Consider the following 15,118-nt stretch of genomic DNA (forward strand, 5'->3'; position numbering starts at 1 on the left):
GCTTGCAATCACGACGTACCCTTTTCCCGCCGCCTTAAATTGCGGACGGATTGACTGGCTTGGGCCCCGCCAGCTGGAACAACTCGTGTGGTTGTTCAGACGACCGGACCACCTGCGTCGTGATTGCAAGCGGCGTGAGTAAAGTTTTTGCAACCGATAAGTTGTGTCTGCCTCTCCATTCACCAGCCCGCCCTAACGTACGAGCAATTTCTAACTTAACTCGAGTCGGCTCTGGCCGTCCGAGACACAGACAAGCAGCATTTCTCCCTGGATTGGCTCCAGTTTGGAGTTCGATCTCCCATCTGCCTGACCTAATGGCTAACATCTCTTTGGTCAGGAGGATCAGTCTAACTCATAATGCTTTATTTGAAGTGCTATATTTTTAGACCCAGGAGCTGCACTTCTGTCTGTGTCCAAAGGGTATGGACAAATGTATTTGACCTGCTTTAGAAGGGTGGGAGGAACTATTTCTGGGGAATCAACAGCAGCTTTTAAACTGTAACTGGTTGATTTTGTATGAACCTGTAATGGTGCATGTGAACTAAATCACTTTATTTCAAACCATGAATAAAGCAGGGTTAAAGTTGAAGCGGTTTTGCTATACTTGTTTTGCTACAAAATTGTGTAGTTGCAAGAAGTGCAGGGAAAAAGCTTGCCTTGGTAGTTTTGATAGTGATAAAATTGTTAAATCCATGTGATATACTTGCCTTAGAATACTCTTAATCTTTTTCCTTTAGGCACTTAGACTACATGGATTTGGAATGCTGTTTGTCTAGTGGGGAATATAGCTTAAAGATTTTCTTATGCATTTATGATTTTTAGAATTAACCTCTGAAGGCTGAGCTTTCTCAAAGACAGAGTTAAGGCATCTCTTGAGATAAGGCCATTTCAGTGAAAGGGACTCTTCTGAAGTGCTTTCATTTTGCTAAGTATTTTATTGGCACTTCTTTTCTTTTCTATTTCTTGTTGTTTTTTATTTTTCCTTTTATTCTTTTTTCTTCCTTCACAGATTAGAACAGATCTATTATATTTATTTATTTATTATATAAATACAATTATTGTGTGTGTATGTGTACATATCTATATATGTATGTATGTGTGTCTACATATATGTAGTAGGGCTGTGTGAAATTTTGCTGGGTGTTTCATTTCAAAGCTGTTTCGAGCTTGAAACAGTGAAATCAAAATGAAACAAAAGGTTTAGAAACAGCTTCAAAATGAAAAGAGGGCACTTGAAGTGTTTTGAAATTTCAAAACATTTTGAGTTTCGAAGCTGGGCTTACTTGGTTACAGTGCCAGTCCCAGGTGGTGGGAGCAGCCTTCTTTCATCTGTCATGCAGATCTGGGGGCCTGAGCCCTCAGGAGGAGTCTGGCATAGCCCCTCAGCCTTTTCATGTTTCCCCATTATAGCCTATTGACAAAACGTCAAAACAGCGAAACAGTTTTGATGAAACGAAACAGAACGGTGCTTCGAAACCTAAATGAAACAGTGAAACAAAACACTGTCCCTTCAAAATGGAGAAACAGAAGTTGAAACAAAATGGTGCTGTTTCGCATAGCCCTATATGCGCGTGTGTGTGTGTGTATGTGTATATGTGTGTGTGTGTGTATGTATGTAGAGTTAAGCTAAAGCTGAAAACTCCATTATATAAATGGTTTGGAATTTAAGATTTTTAGACCACCAGTAACTTAACCATATATAAGTTATTGGTGTATATGTGGGGTGTGTGTATGTGTGTGTACTAGGAAAATCTCTTTCATTGCTTTACCATGGATGAGCAGTTTATTTAGTGGAATTCTAACATTAAAAGAAATATGGTATATTTAAGGAAGGCAGGCAAATAAGCGGTGACTTTCTCATGTTTCTGAAAATAGTTATTGTGTATCGAGTAAGGATTAGATTTATCCCATGTTTCTATGGGGAAAAAGCATTAACCTATGCGTGAATATAGATCATGGCTTTGATTAAATCTCACTTAGTTTACACTATGTGAATAGTTTCCTGATCAGATTTGGTTTCTCAGTTCATTTTCTAGGAAAAAAGGTAGATACCCACATAACAAAAATCTCTTTAAAATAGCTTTTATTAGCTCACTTTTTCATTTTCTCTTTGTCGCAGCAGGGTGGTCGGGGCTTTAATAGGCTAGATCTATATTAGGAGTGTTTTGCAAGTATAGTTGTAGTGCTGTACTTTATCAGTGAAGCCCTCCAAATCATGGATGCATTTTATATTACCAAAACATAATTTTTTGCCTGTTTTGTATTTTTGCTGTCAGTGGTTATTTTGACCACTTATCTCCTACAGTTCTGCTAGTAAACTATATTCAAAGAAGGAGCTTTTACTGTAACAACTATGCCAGTGACTCTTTTATAGCACATTACATCCTTTACTATCACATTTTGTAGTAATAGATCTGGCCATAAAGATGTTAGCACACAGTTTACTCTACAACAAGGGTACGGTGGTTGGGAAGCAGCTTGCACTGGTGCTGGATAGGTAGGGAGCTGCAGATCAGTGTCACTAGGTGCATCTACAGGAGACGCTTCACTTGAGATTGGAGCAAATTACTGCGCAGTAAGTGTGATTGTCTACACGTGTAGATGCTTACTGCACAGTAGTTTGCTCTAATTGCCAGTAAAGTTGCTACCTGTAAATACGAGTAGCAAATGTACTTGGGAGTAATGTGCAGTACAGCACATGTAGATGGCTGACTGGCAGCAAATGTGCTTTTGATCAGCTGGGTAGCAGGGGGTGGGAGGGCAGGAGATTGCTCCCTGCCCCCGGGTGCTGCCAAGAAGGGCTCTGCCACTGCCACCACAATGTCCTCCTGCCCTGCCAGCAGGAAGCTTCCAGCCCCTGCTCCACAATCATGGAGCAGCAGCTGGAAGATTCTTATCTCTCAGCCCTGGCTCTGCAACCTTGAAGCTGAGGCTGAGAGATTCTTATCTCCCAGCCTGGATCCATGGTTGCAGAGCTGAGGCTAAGCGATAAGTATCTCCCAGCCCCAACTCCTAGGTTGCAGAGCCATGGCTGAGAGATAAGAATCTTCCATCCCCAGCTCTGTTGTCACACTTGCAGAGCGGGGGCTAGGAGCTCTCAGCTGCCAGGATAGGAAAACATTGTCCCCATTCAGGCTCCAGTGGTGAAGCCTGCCCTGGGGGCAGGGAGCAATGTTTGAGCCCCTGCCAGGAGATAGCTATCTCTTGGACCCATGCTCCCTGCGAGCCCCTGGGTTAGCACTCGGGTGGAGCCTAGAGCTCCCCTTGGCTGCTGCAGGGGGTTGGTGCAGGGTCAGCAGGGGTGGGAGCAGACTGCTGCCATGAGTAACAAATCTGCTCCTGCTTTCTAGGGTGGCCATCATAGAGGACATTCCAGTGTTCTGCTACTCTGTCTTCTATCTATTGATATGAAACCCAATGCCTTTTATGTTCTCTGTTTTTCTCTTGAAGAGAACTAAAATTCAGTTCTAGAGAACTAGAACCCTGCTTTAATGACAACTAAAATTCTTTTGAAGAGAAAAATAGAAGACATAAAGGCATTGAGTTTTGTATCAATAGAGGACCGAGGACAACTGGATTGCCCTCTGTGATGGCCACCCCACCGTTTCCCTGCACATGCCTGCCTGGGATGTGTTTACTCCTAGAATTAATTACTTTAGCAGGTGTGGGCAAAATAAGACCCACAGACCAGATCTGGCCCACTAGGCAATTTCATTCAGCCTGCAGGTGCCCACCAACCAATTGTACCCCACCCAGCAGAGGGAGGGGGAGCTGCAGCTGGGCAGGAATGTAGGGCTTGGGCTGGTGGGAGCACGGAGCCCATGCCCAGAGGAGGGTGGGATTGTGGAGTTTGGGTGGGCACAGTGTGGGTATGAGGGAGGGTGGGGGGGTATCACAACCATCCCACGCTCTTTCTCTCCCCCTGCCCCATGGCACACAGCCCCTGTTGCCAGCAGCAGCAACAGCAGCAGGCAGTGGGTACTTGGAGCACTCATGGCCTGTGTGGTACTGCTGCCAGGCAGCATGCAACTCCAGCCAGTGTTGCACATGGTGGTGAGGAGTGTACCCAGGCTGGATAACCTTTATCATGTGTGGCTGTCCACAGTGCATGTGCAGCCCCTGGCACTTGTGCACCACTGGAGGAAGCCCCACATGATGGAGCTGGCTGCTTTCCCTGCCCCCTGCCATGCAGGCCCCAGACTGCACTGGAAGTAGAAGGCAGCCCTGCCCCCTGCTTCCTGGTGGAATCCTGGGATGTGCATGGCAGGGACCAGGGAAGGAGGTGCCTCCATTGTCTGGGGCTTCCTCCAGTGGCAGGCAAGTGCTAGGAGCTGCACATGTGCTGCAGGAAGCCCCACACAATAGAGGCAGGCTGGCCTGGCTGAGCTCACTGCCACCACATGCTGCACTGACTGGATCTGCGTATGGTGTGCCACGAGGTGGCTGCACCTGTATGGACCACAAGTGCCCCAAGTGCCTGCTGCTGATGCTGCCATTGGTGGCAGGAGCTGAGCGCCATGGAGGGGAGTCGTGTGGGGCAGTCCTCATACCCCACAAACCCCTCACACCCACACCCTAACCCCACAAGCCCCACAGATATATAACACCCCAACATACCCTATGTCTCCCACACTCACAGCCAGATGCCCTAACAAACCCCAACCACACCCCACATCCTTCCCACGTACAATATACAAGAGTAAGACTTTATTTTTGAGTTATTATCCAATCATTTCTACATATACACTGTGCAAACACAAATCATTACAAAAATATTGTTGGTAATAAATTAAATATAGTAGGTATATATGACTTCTAGTAAATGATTTGGTTTTTTTTCTGGTTCCAAGATGGCAGCCCTCCCCTCCCAAAAGGACTGCTTCTGGGGGCAAGGGGAGGGATTTCTGGCAGCAAAGGTCAGGTGTTAGGGGCAGGACTTCTGGTCCCAAGACGGTGAACAAGGGGGGCAGGGCACCTGTCATGGGGGATGGCTACCCTTGCAGTCCTCCACAGCTCACCAAAACTCATTAAGCAGCCCTCCAACTGAAATAAATGCCCCTGCTCTAGAGTAAACCCACCCCAGAGCATTTGCATGTGTAAACATGCCCACTGAAATCACTTACTTAGCTATCTAACCTTACGCACCCCAAGGTTGAAAATTTTCACATACAGTTATTTAAATAAAGATGAATGTGTTAACTTAATTGACATAGTTCAAAGCATCTGGCAAGTGACTAGTAGTGCCTATAATTCTGCCCTGTTTTTAAGAGGCAGCACTATTGCCATTTTTTAATGTTTATGAATAAACTTGGGCCTTTTTATTGCAGGGTGCAAATATCAATAGTATTGACACAGAGGGTCGGTCACCACTTCTGTTGGCTACTTCTTGTGCATCATGGAAAATTGTTAATTTACTACTCTCAAAAGGTACAAAAAAAGAAATGAATATTACATGTTATCCAAGGAAGATTCTTACAGGTTAAGATTCTCTCAATGGACTCACCCTTGTCTACCCTTAAATCTTCCTCCCTTGACATCAGGCACAACTGAGTGCAAGAATGCTCCATACTGGTACTCTCTGGACTACTAAATCCTCCAAAGAGCCAGTGAGGAGCCAGGTCAAGGCCCAGCCTTTCCACATTAAGTACAGAGCTGGGGGGCTGCAGAAGACCACATTTCTGCACCCTCTTCAGTTGTGCACTTCTTCTGGGAGGTGTGGCAGTTGTGCTCTGCCTGATCTCTCCAGGAACTCAGAGCTCTGCCCTACTGAATGCACAAAGAAGGGGCAGAACTGTTATACCAGAAAATGGCACTCTTGCACAGTCAGACCATATTGGATTTTAAACCTAAATTGTAGACTTTGGTTTCAGTGTAGCAACACCTAAAACATTATTATGCCACTGTACCCTTAGCAAAAGTTGAAATTTAATTGTCTGTTACCATATTTTTAAATAGAAGTTACTGCAAAAATTGTTATTCTATTTCTCTCATCAATATTTAAAGCTTATTTTATCAGCATTTTAAAATAAAAGTTTTTAGAAAGGAAAATGCCTTTCATTCACACCTTTACTTCTAGTAGACAAGAGACTGTATGTCTTTAAGGGTTGCCAAACTTCTTGGTTGTCCAGTTGTTATGATGATGTTAGAGTGTAACTCAAATAAAATTGCTTGAGCACATTCTATTAAAAAGAGTACAAGCACAGTTGAAAAAATGAGACTTCAAAAGGAGTGTACAAAGTATGGGCTTGATATTTAGAGGTGGTGACTGTCTAGATCTCCCATTCATAGCTGGATATATGGATGCTCATTATCTGTGAATAGGTCTCTGTAAACGATACTATCTCAATGCTACTATGAAACAAATGTTATTGCAAGTTGAAAGTTTCTATCAATAGAAACTTTTGTTTGAGGACAAGTTCTGATTTATTTTGTGATGGTGGCTTGGTTTAGTTGTTTTTCATTTAATTTTAATCTGCATGTTTTAAACTTAATCTTGATTACTGTAAGAACCAGCGGTTTTGAAATGACTAGTATTTCTCTATTCATTAAGGAGCAAATGTATCATTAAAAGATCAACTTGGTCGGAATTTCTTGCATTTGACTGTCCTGCAACCTGGAGGACTACAACATTTGAATGAGACCTTTCTGCAGGTACAGTGAGCATCAATTTGTACCTGTGTATATGGAATGGATTAAGCCTTTGAGAATATGTATTTCTTTGACTTTCAATGAAAAAGCTATATTAAGGACTTGGTAATGTTCTCATAGTATATGTGAAAATATTTAAACTATTTCTGGACACTGGGGCAACTTTATAAGTAAAATGAACTATAAATCTCTGGGGCAAGGAGTGGGGAGTAAAAGAGAGAGAACCACTTTTCTTCATCAATAAAGTCAGAAACTAATTGGCTGTGGGGTGTAAAGGAGTGAAAGGCTCAAGAAATTAGCAGTATAATATAGAACTTTTTGTTAGACCCCCAACTCCATGTGACACCCAATGACTAGGGAGATGACGATCCAATTGCTCATGGGTCCTGTTATTCATTTGCCAGAGCAAGCAGGGAGCAAACACCAGCACACATTGCTCACAACAGCTTTATTCAGAATGGAGACAGCTTTGGGCCAGGTCCCAAAAATCCAACAAGCTGGGGACCTGCCCTGAACAATAGTTCTTTCCACATTTATACACCTTGGTTCATACTCATTAACATTCACTCTGCCTATGACCCTCCTTCGGTTCCACCCATTTCTCTTCCCATCTCGAGCTCCGCCTCTGTTTACTGTTTGCTTCATTAGCATGGTATTGCCTATGCATTTCATTCATTTACATGCCTCTTTGCTAAGAGCGCATGCCTAAGACTTTGACCTCTGCTTTCTCCCATCACTTGCTGGTTCTTTCTGGTTTTTTGCTGACTTCAGCACCATCTTGAAGGTCTTGTTTTATCTCCTGACAATAGCTGGTGGGCTGCATCTTTTCATACACAACACATCATGCACTTCGCACCCTATCCTTTTGTTAGGAAACCACTTACTTAAGCATTTGCAAAGTTAGATACTTTTAATATATCATCCTGTCTTGTGACCAGCAGCTTTTGCTGAGAGACAGAAAAAAGCCTTTATTCAGCTGCATACCCAGTGCTCCCCAAGGTCCAAATATCATCACCCTAACACTTTTTGCCATTATTTTGCCCATTCTTATGAAGTCTATAGTTTGAATGGGCTCTATAAAGTCCCAGTCATATTTTAAACTTCATCAATTTGAGATAAATTTTATTGGCCACTATAAATATTCATATTCTCCAGAATGTAATTTTTCTTTTGTTCTTAAGGTTTTAGCCAACAGAGCTACAGATTTGTGATATAGCTTCAAAAGGAAACAGGAGGTGCTGTAGCTGTTACAGTGTAACTGTTATGTGTGCATGAGCAGGTAGCAATAAGAACTGCCTCAGTTTTAACTTTACTTCATTAAGGGTCAAAATTGAGGCAGTTTATCTTGCTTGTATTGCTCAAAACCATGCAATTTAGTTAAGAGTGTAACAGCCGCCACATGCTCCTAAGCAGCAGCTTCCTCTGTCCTTTTGAAGCCACTCCAAACATATGTGTCTCTGCCCTGAGCTTTTCAAATCTGAATACAGTGTAGCCAATTCAGTGACATCAGCTTCAACCTGCAGAAATCTTAAACCAATGATTTCTCAGATTTTATCTCACCAATCTCTTTTTAATGTAGTTGGAGAATCAACTTTAAACTATAACCAGGAAAGTCTAGTGTCCACATTTGACTATTTAATCACTGATCATTTTAGTAATTGGACCAAAAGAGTAGGATTAGAATGGAAGTAAAGGGCACTGACATAAGTGACATGTTGTTGCATGACTGGACCCTGAAAGCACTCTACAGCCATGGCGTAACACAAGTGCATGGCTGCAGAGTGCTTTAAAAAGGTCTTATCCTGTGACCCCATTACATGAGGGTTCAGATGAAAATGTTCCAAAGTGGAGTGCCTTCATTAACTTGTGTCTGTGCATGCTGGGAGCTTTTGGCACTGTCTTCAGAATAGGAAGGGGGAAAGGAGTGGAGGGAGCTCATTCTGCGGGTTGCCCAGCTGCTGCTGGAGGGTGGTGCATCTGGATCCAGTCCACCCACCCCACCCTCCAGCACCATCTGGGTAACCCCCAGAACAAGCTCTCTCTACTCCCTTCCCCCCCGCCCCCATTCTGAAGACAGCACTTGGGCTAGGAAGGGGGAGGGGCAGAATCAGGGGGGAGAGGCTTCAGACTTACCACCACTCTAAACTGCAGCTCAATCCCCCAACCCCTGGGACCCAACAGCGAATGTCTGTTGGGTCTGCGGGTTTGCTTCATGGCAACTCATGGCACCATGAATTACTGCAGGGAGCTATACTTCTGTCTGCACCCAAACTGTTCTGAGTTTGAGATTGGAAGGTAATATCAATGCAGAGAAAATGCAGAATAATCATAAAGATAGAGGGTGGGGAAAAAAGGAGAAATGAAGTTAAGGAAAAAGGGAAAAGTAAGGTACAAATAGTAACAGCTAAAATGCAGTGTATTTTTTCTCTGAGTAGAGATGCTGTTCTCTTACTACCTGAACACTGCTATAGTCTACCCTTGCTCTCTGTACAAACTTTTCACTGACATCAGTAACCAGTTTGTTATGGTTGAAACATTCTGGCAGAACAGTGATAGAATATCTTGCATTGTCTGTATTACCCCTCCTCTGTTATTAATGCAGAGTTTTATTGCTCTATACCACAAGTTAGGGATGAATGAATGGACTGTAAGGTGGATAGAAAATTGGCTGGAGCATCGAGCTTCAAGAGTAGTAATCAAAAACTCCCTGTCTAGTTGGCAACCAGTATCAAGTGGTGTGCCTCAGAGGTCAGTCTTGGGACTGGTTTTGCTCAATGCCTTCATCAGTGACCTGGAAGATGGCATAGAGTGCACCCTTAGCAAGTTTGCAGATGACACCAAGCTTGATGTAATAGGTATCCTGGAGAGGAGAATAGCGCTAGTTCATGATCTAGACAAATTGGAGGATTGGGCCAAAAGGAATCTCATGAGGTTCAACAAGGACAAATGCAAAGTCCTGCACTTAGGATGCAACAATCCCATACTGAAGTAAAGGTTAGGGACTGGCTGACTGGGCAGCAGCTCTGCAGAAAAGGACCTGGGGTTTACAGTGGACAATAAGCTGAATATGAGCCAGCAGTGTGCCCTTGTTGCCAAGAAGGCTAATGGTGTACTGGGCTTCATTGGTAGGAGTGTTGGCAGTAGGTCAAGGGAAGTAATTATTCTTCTCTTTTCAGCACTGGTGAGGCTACATCTGGAGTAGGATGTGGAGATATTGGAGAGAGTCCAGTGAAGGGTAACAAAAATGTTGAGAGGCTTGGGGGACATGAGTTTTGAGGGAAGACTGAGGTAACTGGGCTTATTTAGTCTAGAGAAGAGGAAAGTGAGAGGGGACTAAATAGTGGCCTTCAACTACCTGATGTGGGGTTCAAAAGAGGATGGAGCTAGACTGTTCTCAGTGGAGACAGATGACAAAACAAGGAGCAATGGTCTCAAGTTATGGCAAGGGAAGTTTAGGTTAGATATTAGGAAGAATTTTCTCAGTAGGAGGGTAGTAAAACACTAGAACATGTTACTCAGAGAGGTGGTGGAATCTCCATCTTTGGAGGTTTTCAAGACCCAGCTGTGGAAAACTTTGGCTGGGATGATCTAGTTGGGGATGGTCCTGCTCTGAGTAGGGGGTTGGATTAAATGACCTCCTGAGGTCCCTTCCAAACCTAAGTTTCTCTGATTCTAAATTGCTAAGTTCTTGTGAGGTATAGTCCACTGAAAGCTTGAAATTAGTATGCATAGGTTGCTAATGGCTCTTCCTCTTTGTTATTTTGCCATTCTGAAAGCTACATACAGATCTTTAAAAAAGTGCTTTAAAATTATGAGCAACTAGTTAGGACCTGTAGGAATAATGCATGTGGAACTATTTCTTTTTGTGACAGATGAAACATATTAAAGAACTTGTGGTAGATGAAGACAATGAAGGGTGTACTCCCCTACATTATGCATGTAGACAAGGGGTTGCCCTGTCTGTAAACAAATTGCTGAACTTGAATGTTTCCATCTATTCTAAAAGTAGAGACAAGAAGTCCCCCCTGCATTTTGCAGCTAGGTAAGTGCTGTCTTTTACGTAGTACATTAGTACCATTTTCTCCTTCTGGATTTTCTAAGTGTTAATTTATTCATTAATCTTTTAAAGTTATGGGCGAATTAACACCTGTCAGAGACTTCTAAGAGACATGGAAGACACAAGGCTTTTGAATGAAGGTGATAGGAAGGGAATGACTCCCCTTCACCTGGCATCCCAAAATGGTCATGAGAAGGTTGTACAGCTCCTTCTGAAGAAAGGAGCCCTTTTTCTCTGGTAAGTGTATAAGGGTATGGACAAATGTATGTTTCCAGTGGCTTCAAAAGGGGAGGTGCTGCTCAAGAGCATATAGCAGGTATTACATTGTAATTGCTATGTGATCATGAATCAGTAGCAATATGAAAAAGTTCAGTGCCCCAACTTTGACTCTTGATGAAGCAGGATTCAAATTAAAGTGGTTTTGAAATACTAAGGGTCCCTCTACATGTTCAAGTAAAGGTGCAATGGGATCTAATGTGCGATCCATACAAGCATGCCTTCTGCCATGCCAAATGTGCTGTGGAGCTCATAACAGAGGCAGTTTGGGGAATGTTGTGAGCCCCACACTTCATGAGGCTCATAGCAGTGACAGCCAGGGCTAGACTAATGCATATGCAAATGAGGCACACGCTTAGGGCCCTAAATAAAGAAGGGGCCCAGTTGTGCTTGTTTTACATATTATAATTATTGAGTGAAAAAAGTAGGGGCCCATGAATTTGTTTGCCTACGGCCTACTAAAGGGTTAATCTGGCCCTGGTGGGAGTCCCACAGCTGAAGATGCTTCCACCATTGCGGGCCTTGTCAACTGTTTGTCTGGCAGTGGATGGTGCACCCCTGTGCCTGGGAGCCCCTCAGTAGATGGGGCTCCCAGCCACGGGGGGTACTTGGCTACACATTGCAGTTTGTTCTAATCATGTTATTAATAGAAAGTTATTACACATTTTTATGGAATAACTTTGTACCTCATTGCTTGTTTTATCACACCATCAATTGGTTGAATGTGTAGCTGGGTCATAACTTAAGGGATAATTTCCTGGTTAATCACACTTTAAGTGTAATGTGTAGAGAGGGTATTGCTAGTGGCATTGCTACATGCTCATGCACACAACGGTTACAGCATAATAGCTGCTCAGCACTGCTAAGCAACAGCTGCCTCCTCGCGCCCCGTGCACCACCCCCAACATCTTTGGAAGCTGCAACAAACTCACATGTATCCATGCTCTAAGTTATTTTGAAATCTAAATGATAAATTCTTTACAATTAAAAAGTTGCTGATCTATAGTATGACTTAAATTTTGTACCATCCACTATCTTAGAATTGGACTATTAAGGCAGGTTTGCATTAAAGTTAATGTATGTGGTCTTGCCATATTTATTTGAATATAAGATAACTCCCCAATAATTAGATTTTATATATGGAAAATTTATAAATTTGTTATAATTTTTCAAGTTTATAATCTAATTATTGAAGGTTTGCCTTGAATGTATCCCCCTTCCCACTGCTACAACAGGGAAAATAAATCTGGGCTGTTAGGTAGCCCCCTTGCCCTTTGCCTGTCTCCAGCTTCTTCCTCCTGCAGCCTCTTCCCCTGCCTCTCTTTGCTGTCAGACTCTTCTCTTCCTGAGCACATGGAAGTGAGGAGCAAATTTGAAAACACTGAACTTGCAATAATATAGACTTACTTCATTTGAAACTAATGAATTTTACCTTTTTTGCAACTGTTGCAAGTTTTAGTACAGGTACTCCATAAACACAATTTTAAACAGAACTTCTGTACTTACTTAGGTATAGTGCAAACTATGCATAAAGCCAAAAAGCTCATGATTTACCATATAGTCCATTGGGCTGGGCCCCAGCAGAGTCAACAGCATTTCAAGCCATGGTGATCCCGTCGCTCAATATGTGTGTGTGTGTGTACTCAGATACCCACCACAAAGGATTCATGTGCTAATTAGTCCTCCACTTAGGACTGGAACCAGCTGTTTTTGTCACGAGTCCTGGGATCCTACAAAAATTTATATGCAGATGAGGTACAGGGAAACCTGGTCTGGCTCCACTTCACAGAGTGTGGGGCCACATTAATCATGTGTGACAGGCTGAGAGCAGGGGACAACAGAGGGATTCTGGGTGAACTGTTTGGGACCCTGTTTGGTGATGTTTGCCAGACCTTTAAGGCTGGTGAAGAGACAGGAATCATTGGAAATGGAAAAGAAAGGCATTGCTCAGCTGTGGGAGTGAAGACAAAGTTGAATTGTACTCAATGTATCCTCACCATAACTTGAAAAGAATTGGTTCTGAAGAGGATTGAAAACAATGGGCAGTACCATATATTTTATTCAAATGTACTAAACTAACCTTCCTTTGTTGTAGGTCTCCATCAGCATCTCATCTGTTTTGCTAAGATCAAGCATTTTTGGCTTTAATGGGAGGGTGTTAGGCTGGCTTTGGTTCTCCCAGTGTTGGCGTGGTGCCAGTTCCCTGTCAGGAACACCCACATTTTTTTTTTTTTTTTTTAAGGACGAGAGAAAGAAAAGATTCATAGATGTTAGTGTTGGAATGGACCTCAATAGATCATGGAGTCCGACCCCCTGTCTAGATGACCCCAGCTAGATGCCTATCTAACCTCCTCTTGAAGACCCCCAGGGTAGGGGAGACCACCACCTCCCTTGGGAGCCCATTCCAGACCTTGGCCACTTGAACTGTGAAGAAGTTCCTCCTAATGTCCGATCTAAATCTGCTCTCTGCTAGCTTGTGGCCATTATTTCTTGTAACCCCCGGGGGCGCCTTGGTGAATAAAAACTCACCAATTCCCTTCTCTGCCCCCGTGATGAACTTATAGGCAGCCACAAGGTCGCCTCTCAACCTTCTCTTCCTATCAGCATGTTTGCACCTTGTGGGCAAAAATGCTCAGTGTTGGCTGTATTTAATCAACTTCACAGTCAGTTTCCATTGCTAACCATGTGCTGCTTTTGGCAGCAGTTTAATGATGGGCAGGGTGCATCTGCATGAGATGTTTGTGGCCGAGTAAATACAAGTACTATCCTGTTGCAAAGTTTTTTCATGTGCAGCAGTGCATATGTAGACCCTGACTTGGCTGGCTGGGACATGAGAGTGCTTCAGTGTAGGGGCTACCTGCTGGCTAGCCTCACAGTGGAGCACCCTCATGCCTCAGCCAGCCCCTCTGCAGCACGTTGAGCTGAGTTAGAACAGCCCCAGGCTAGGGAGGCTGAGCCCTGGACCCCCTGCCGGCTGGGGCTGCTCTGACTTGGCTCAACATGCTGCTGTCTCACGTGCATGTTCAAACATTAGGTCCAGAAGCAATAAACTCTGGTGCGATATATGATATATACCGGAGTTTATTACTACATGCTAATAGCATGCGTAGATTCACCCACAGTGTATTTAATTAGGTTTCCTTATATGCAAGTGTAAGATGAGGGGCTTTTTTTCCCATACTGATTACAGTGGGGAGGAGCGGGGGGAAGAGGAAGAAGAAGTGGGGAAGAATATGATCTTGTTTTCAGGTAAATATATTATCATGTAAAAAAAGCATAAGCAGAGTGACTTCCCATTTGTTTCATTCATTAAGAATATTTCTACAATTATTCTGATTAAGGTGGTCTGTCTTGCAAGGCTTTATTAGCTAAAGACATCTCTTTAGCAAACAGTAAGGTAGTTTATGTTGCATACAGGATTAGAGACAGCTGAAAGGTACGTTTTCCACTCAATAGAAATGTATGTCTTGTACAATTTGGCTTTGGTTCAAATTGGGCTAGAATAAAATCCAAGATTTCCTGCCACCTGGACATTTTTTTCAAATACTGAGACATAGTTTTTTGAGAATTAAATATGCTTCCAGAAGACTTGCAGCTGCACAGCAAAAGTTACATTCTTTTGGCAGTGAGCCTGTAAGAAAAAAATCTCAATTTCACCAAGCAGCTGGGAAAAGGGGCAGGTAGATCCCAGGATCTGTGGTTCCCAGACAGTCTGAGTCTTAATTCCTCAACAAGGAGCCTGGAAACTCTGAAAAACCTAGCTGCAGTTAGAGGTTTTAGGATTTGCCAGCTCCCAGTGAAGTCAGGAGCTAAGCCCCTGTTATAGCCGGGGCTACCGGGCTTCTGGTACCATCACAGAAAACCTGGGCCTGTGAGTCTTACCTCAATCCTGGGGAAGCTCTTTGAGAAGATTATCAAGGAGCACATCTGTGATGGGCTGGCATCGGGGATGATGCTCAAGGGCAACCAGCACGGTTTCATTAGGGGTAGGTCATGTCAGACCAACCTGATTGCCTTTTACGATCAGGTCACAAAAGTATTGGATGCAGGCGTCGCCATGGATGTAGTCTTTCTGGACTTCAGCAGGGCCTTTGACACTGTTGATCACCCCATCCTCATTAAAAAAACTAGGGAAAG

The 15,118-nt window shown here is 43.4% G+C and overlaps 1 protein-coding gene across 1 annotated transcript in view; it reads left to right on the forward strand.

Moving 5' to 3' along the window:
- Nucleotides 1–15,118, forward strand: part of TRPA1 (transient receptor potential cation channel subfamily A member 1) — a 79,090-nt gene that overhangs the window by 24,839 nt on the left and 39,133 nt on the right. The window contains exons 9-12 of the mRNA XM_006015312.1: nucleotides 5,328–5,427; nucleotides 6,551–6,651; nucleotides 10,521–10,690; nucleotides 10,778–10,942. Coding sequence (XP_006015374.1) covers nucleotides 5,328–5,427; nucleotides 6,551–6,651; nucleotides 10,521–10,690; nucleotides 10,778–10,942 — 536 coding nt within the window. The remainder of the gene's footprint in view (nucleotides 1–5,327; nucleotides 5,428–6,550; nucleotides 6,652–10,520; nucleotides 10,691–10,777; nucleotides 10,943–15,118) is intronic.

The sequence above is a fragment of the Alligator sinensis genome, unplaced genomic scaffold, assembly GCF_000455745.1.
Source record: "Alligator sinensis unplaced genomic scaffold, ASM45574v1 scaffold71_1, whole genome shotgun sequence".
NCBI classification, from domain to species: domain Eukaryota; kingdom Metazoa; phylum Chordata; order Crocodylia; family Alligatoridae; genus Alligator; species Alligator sinensis.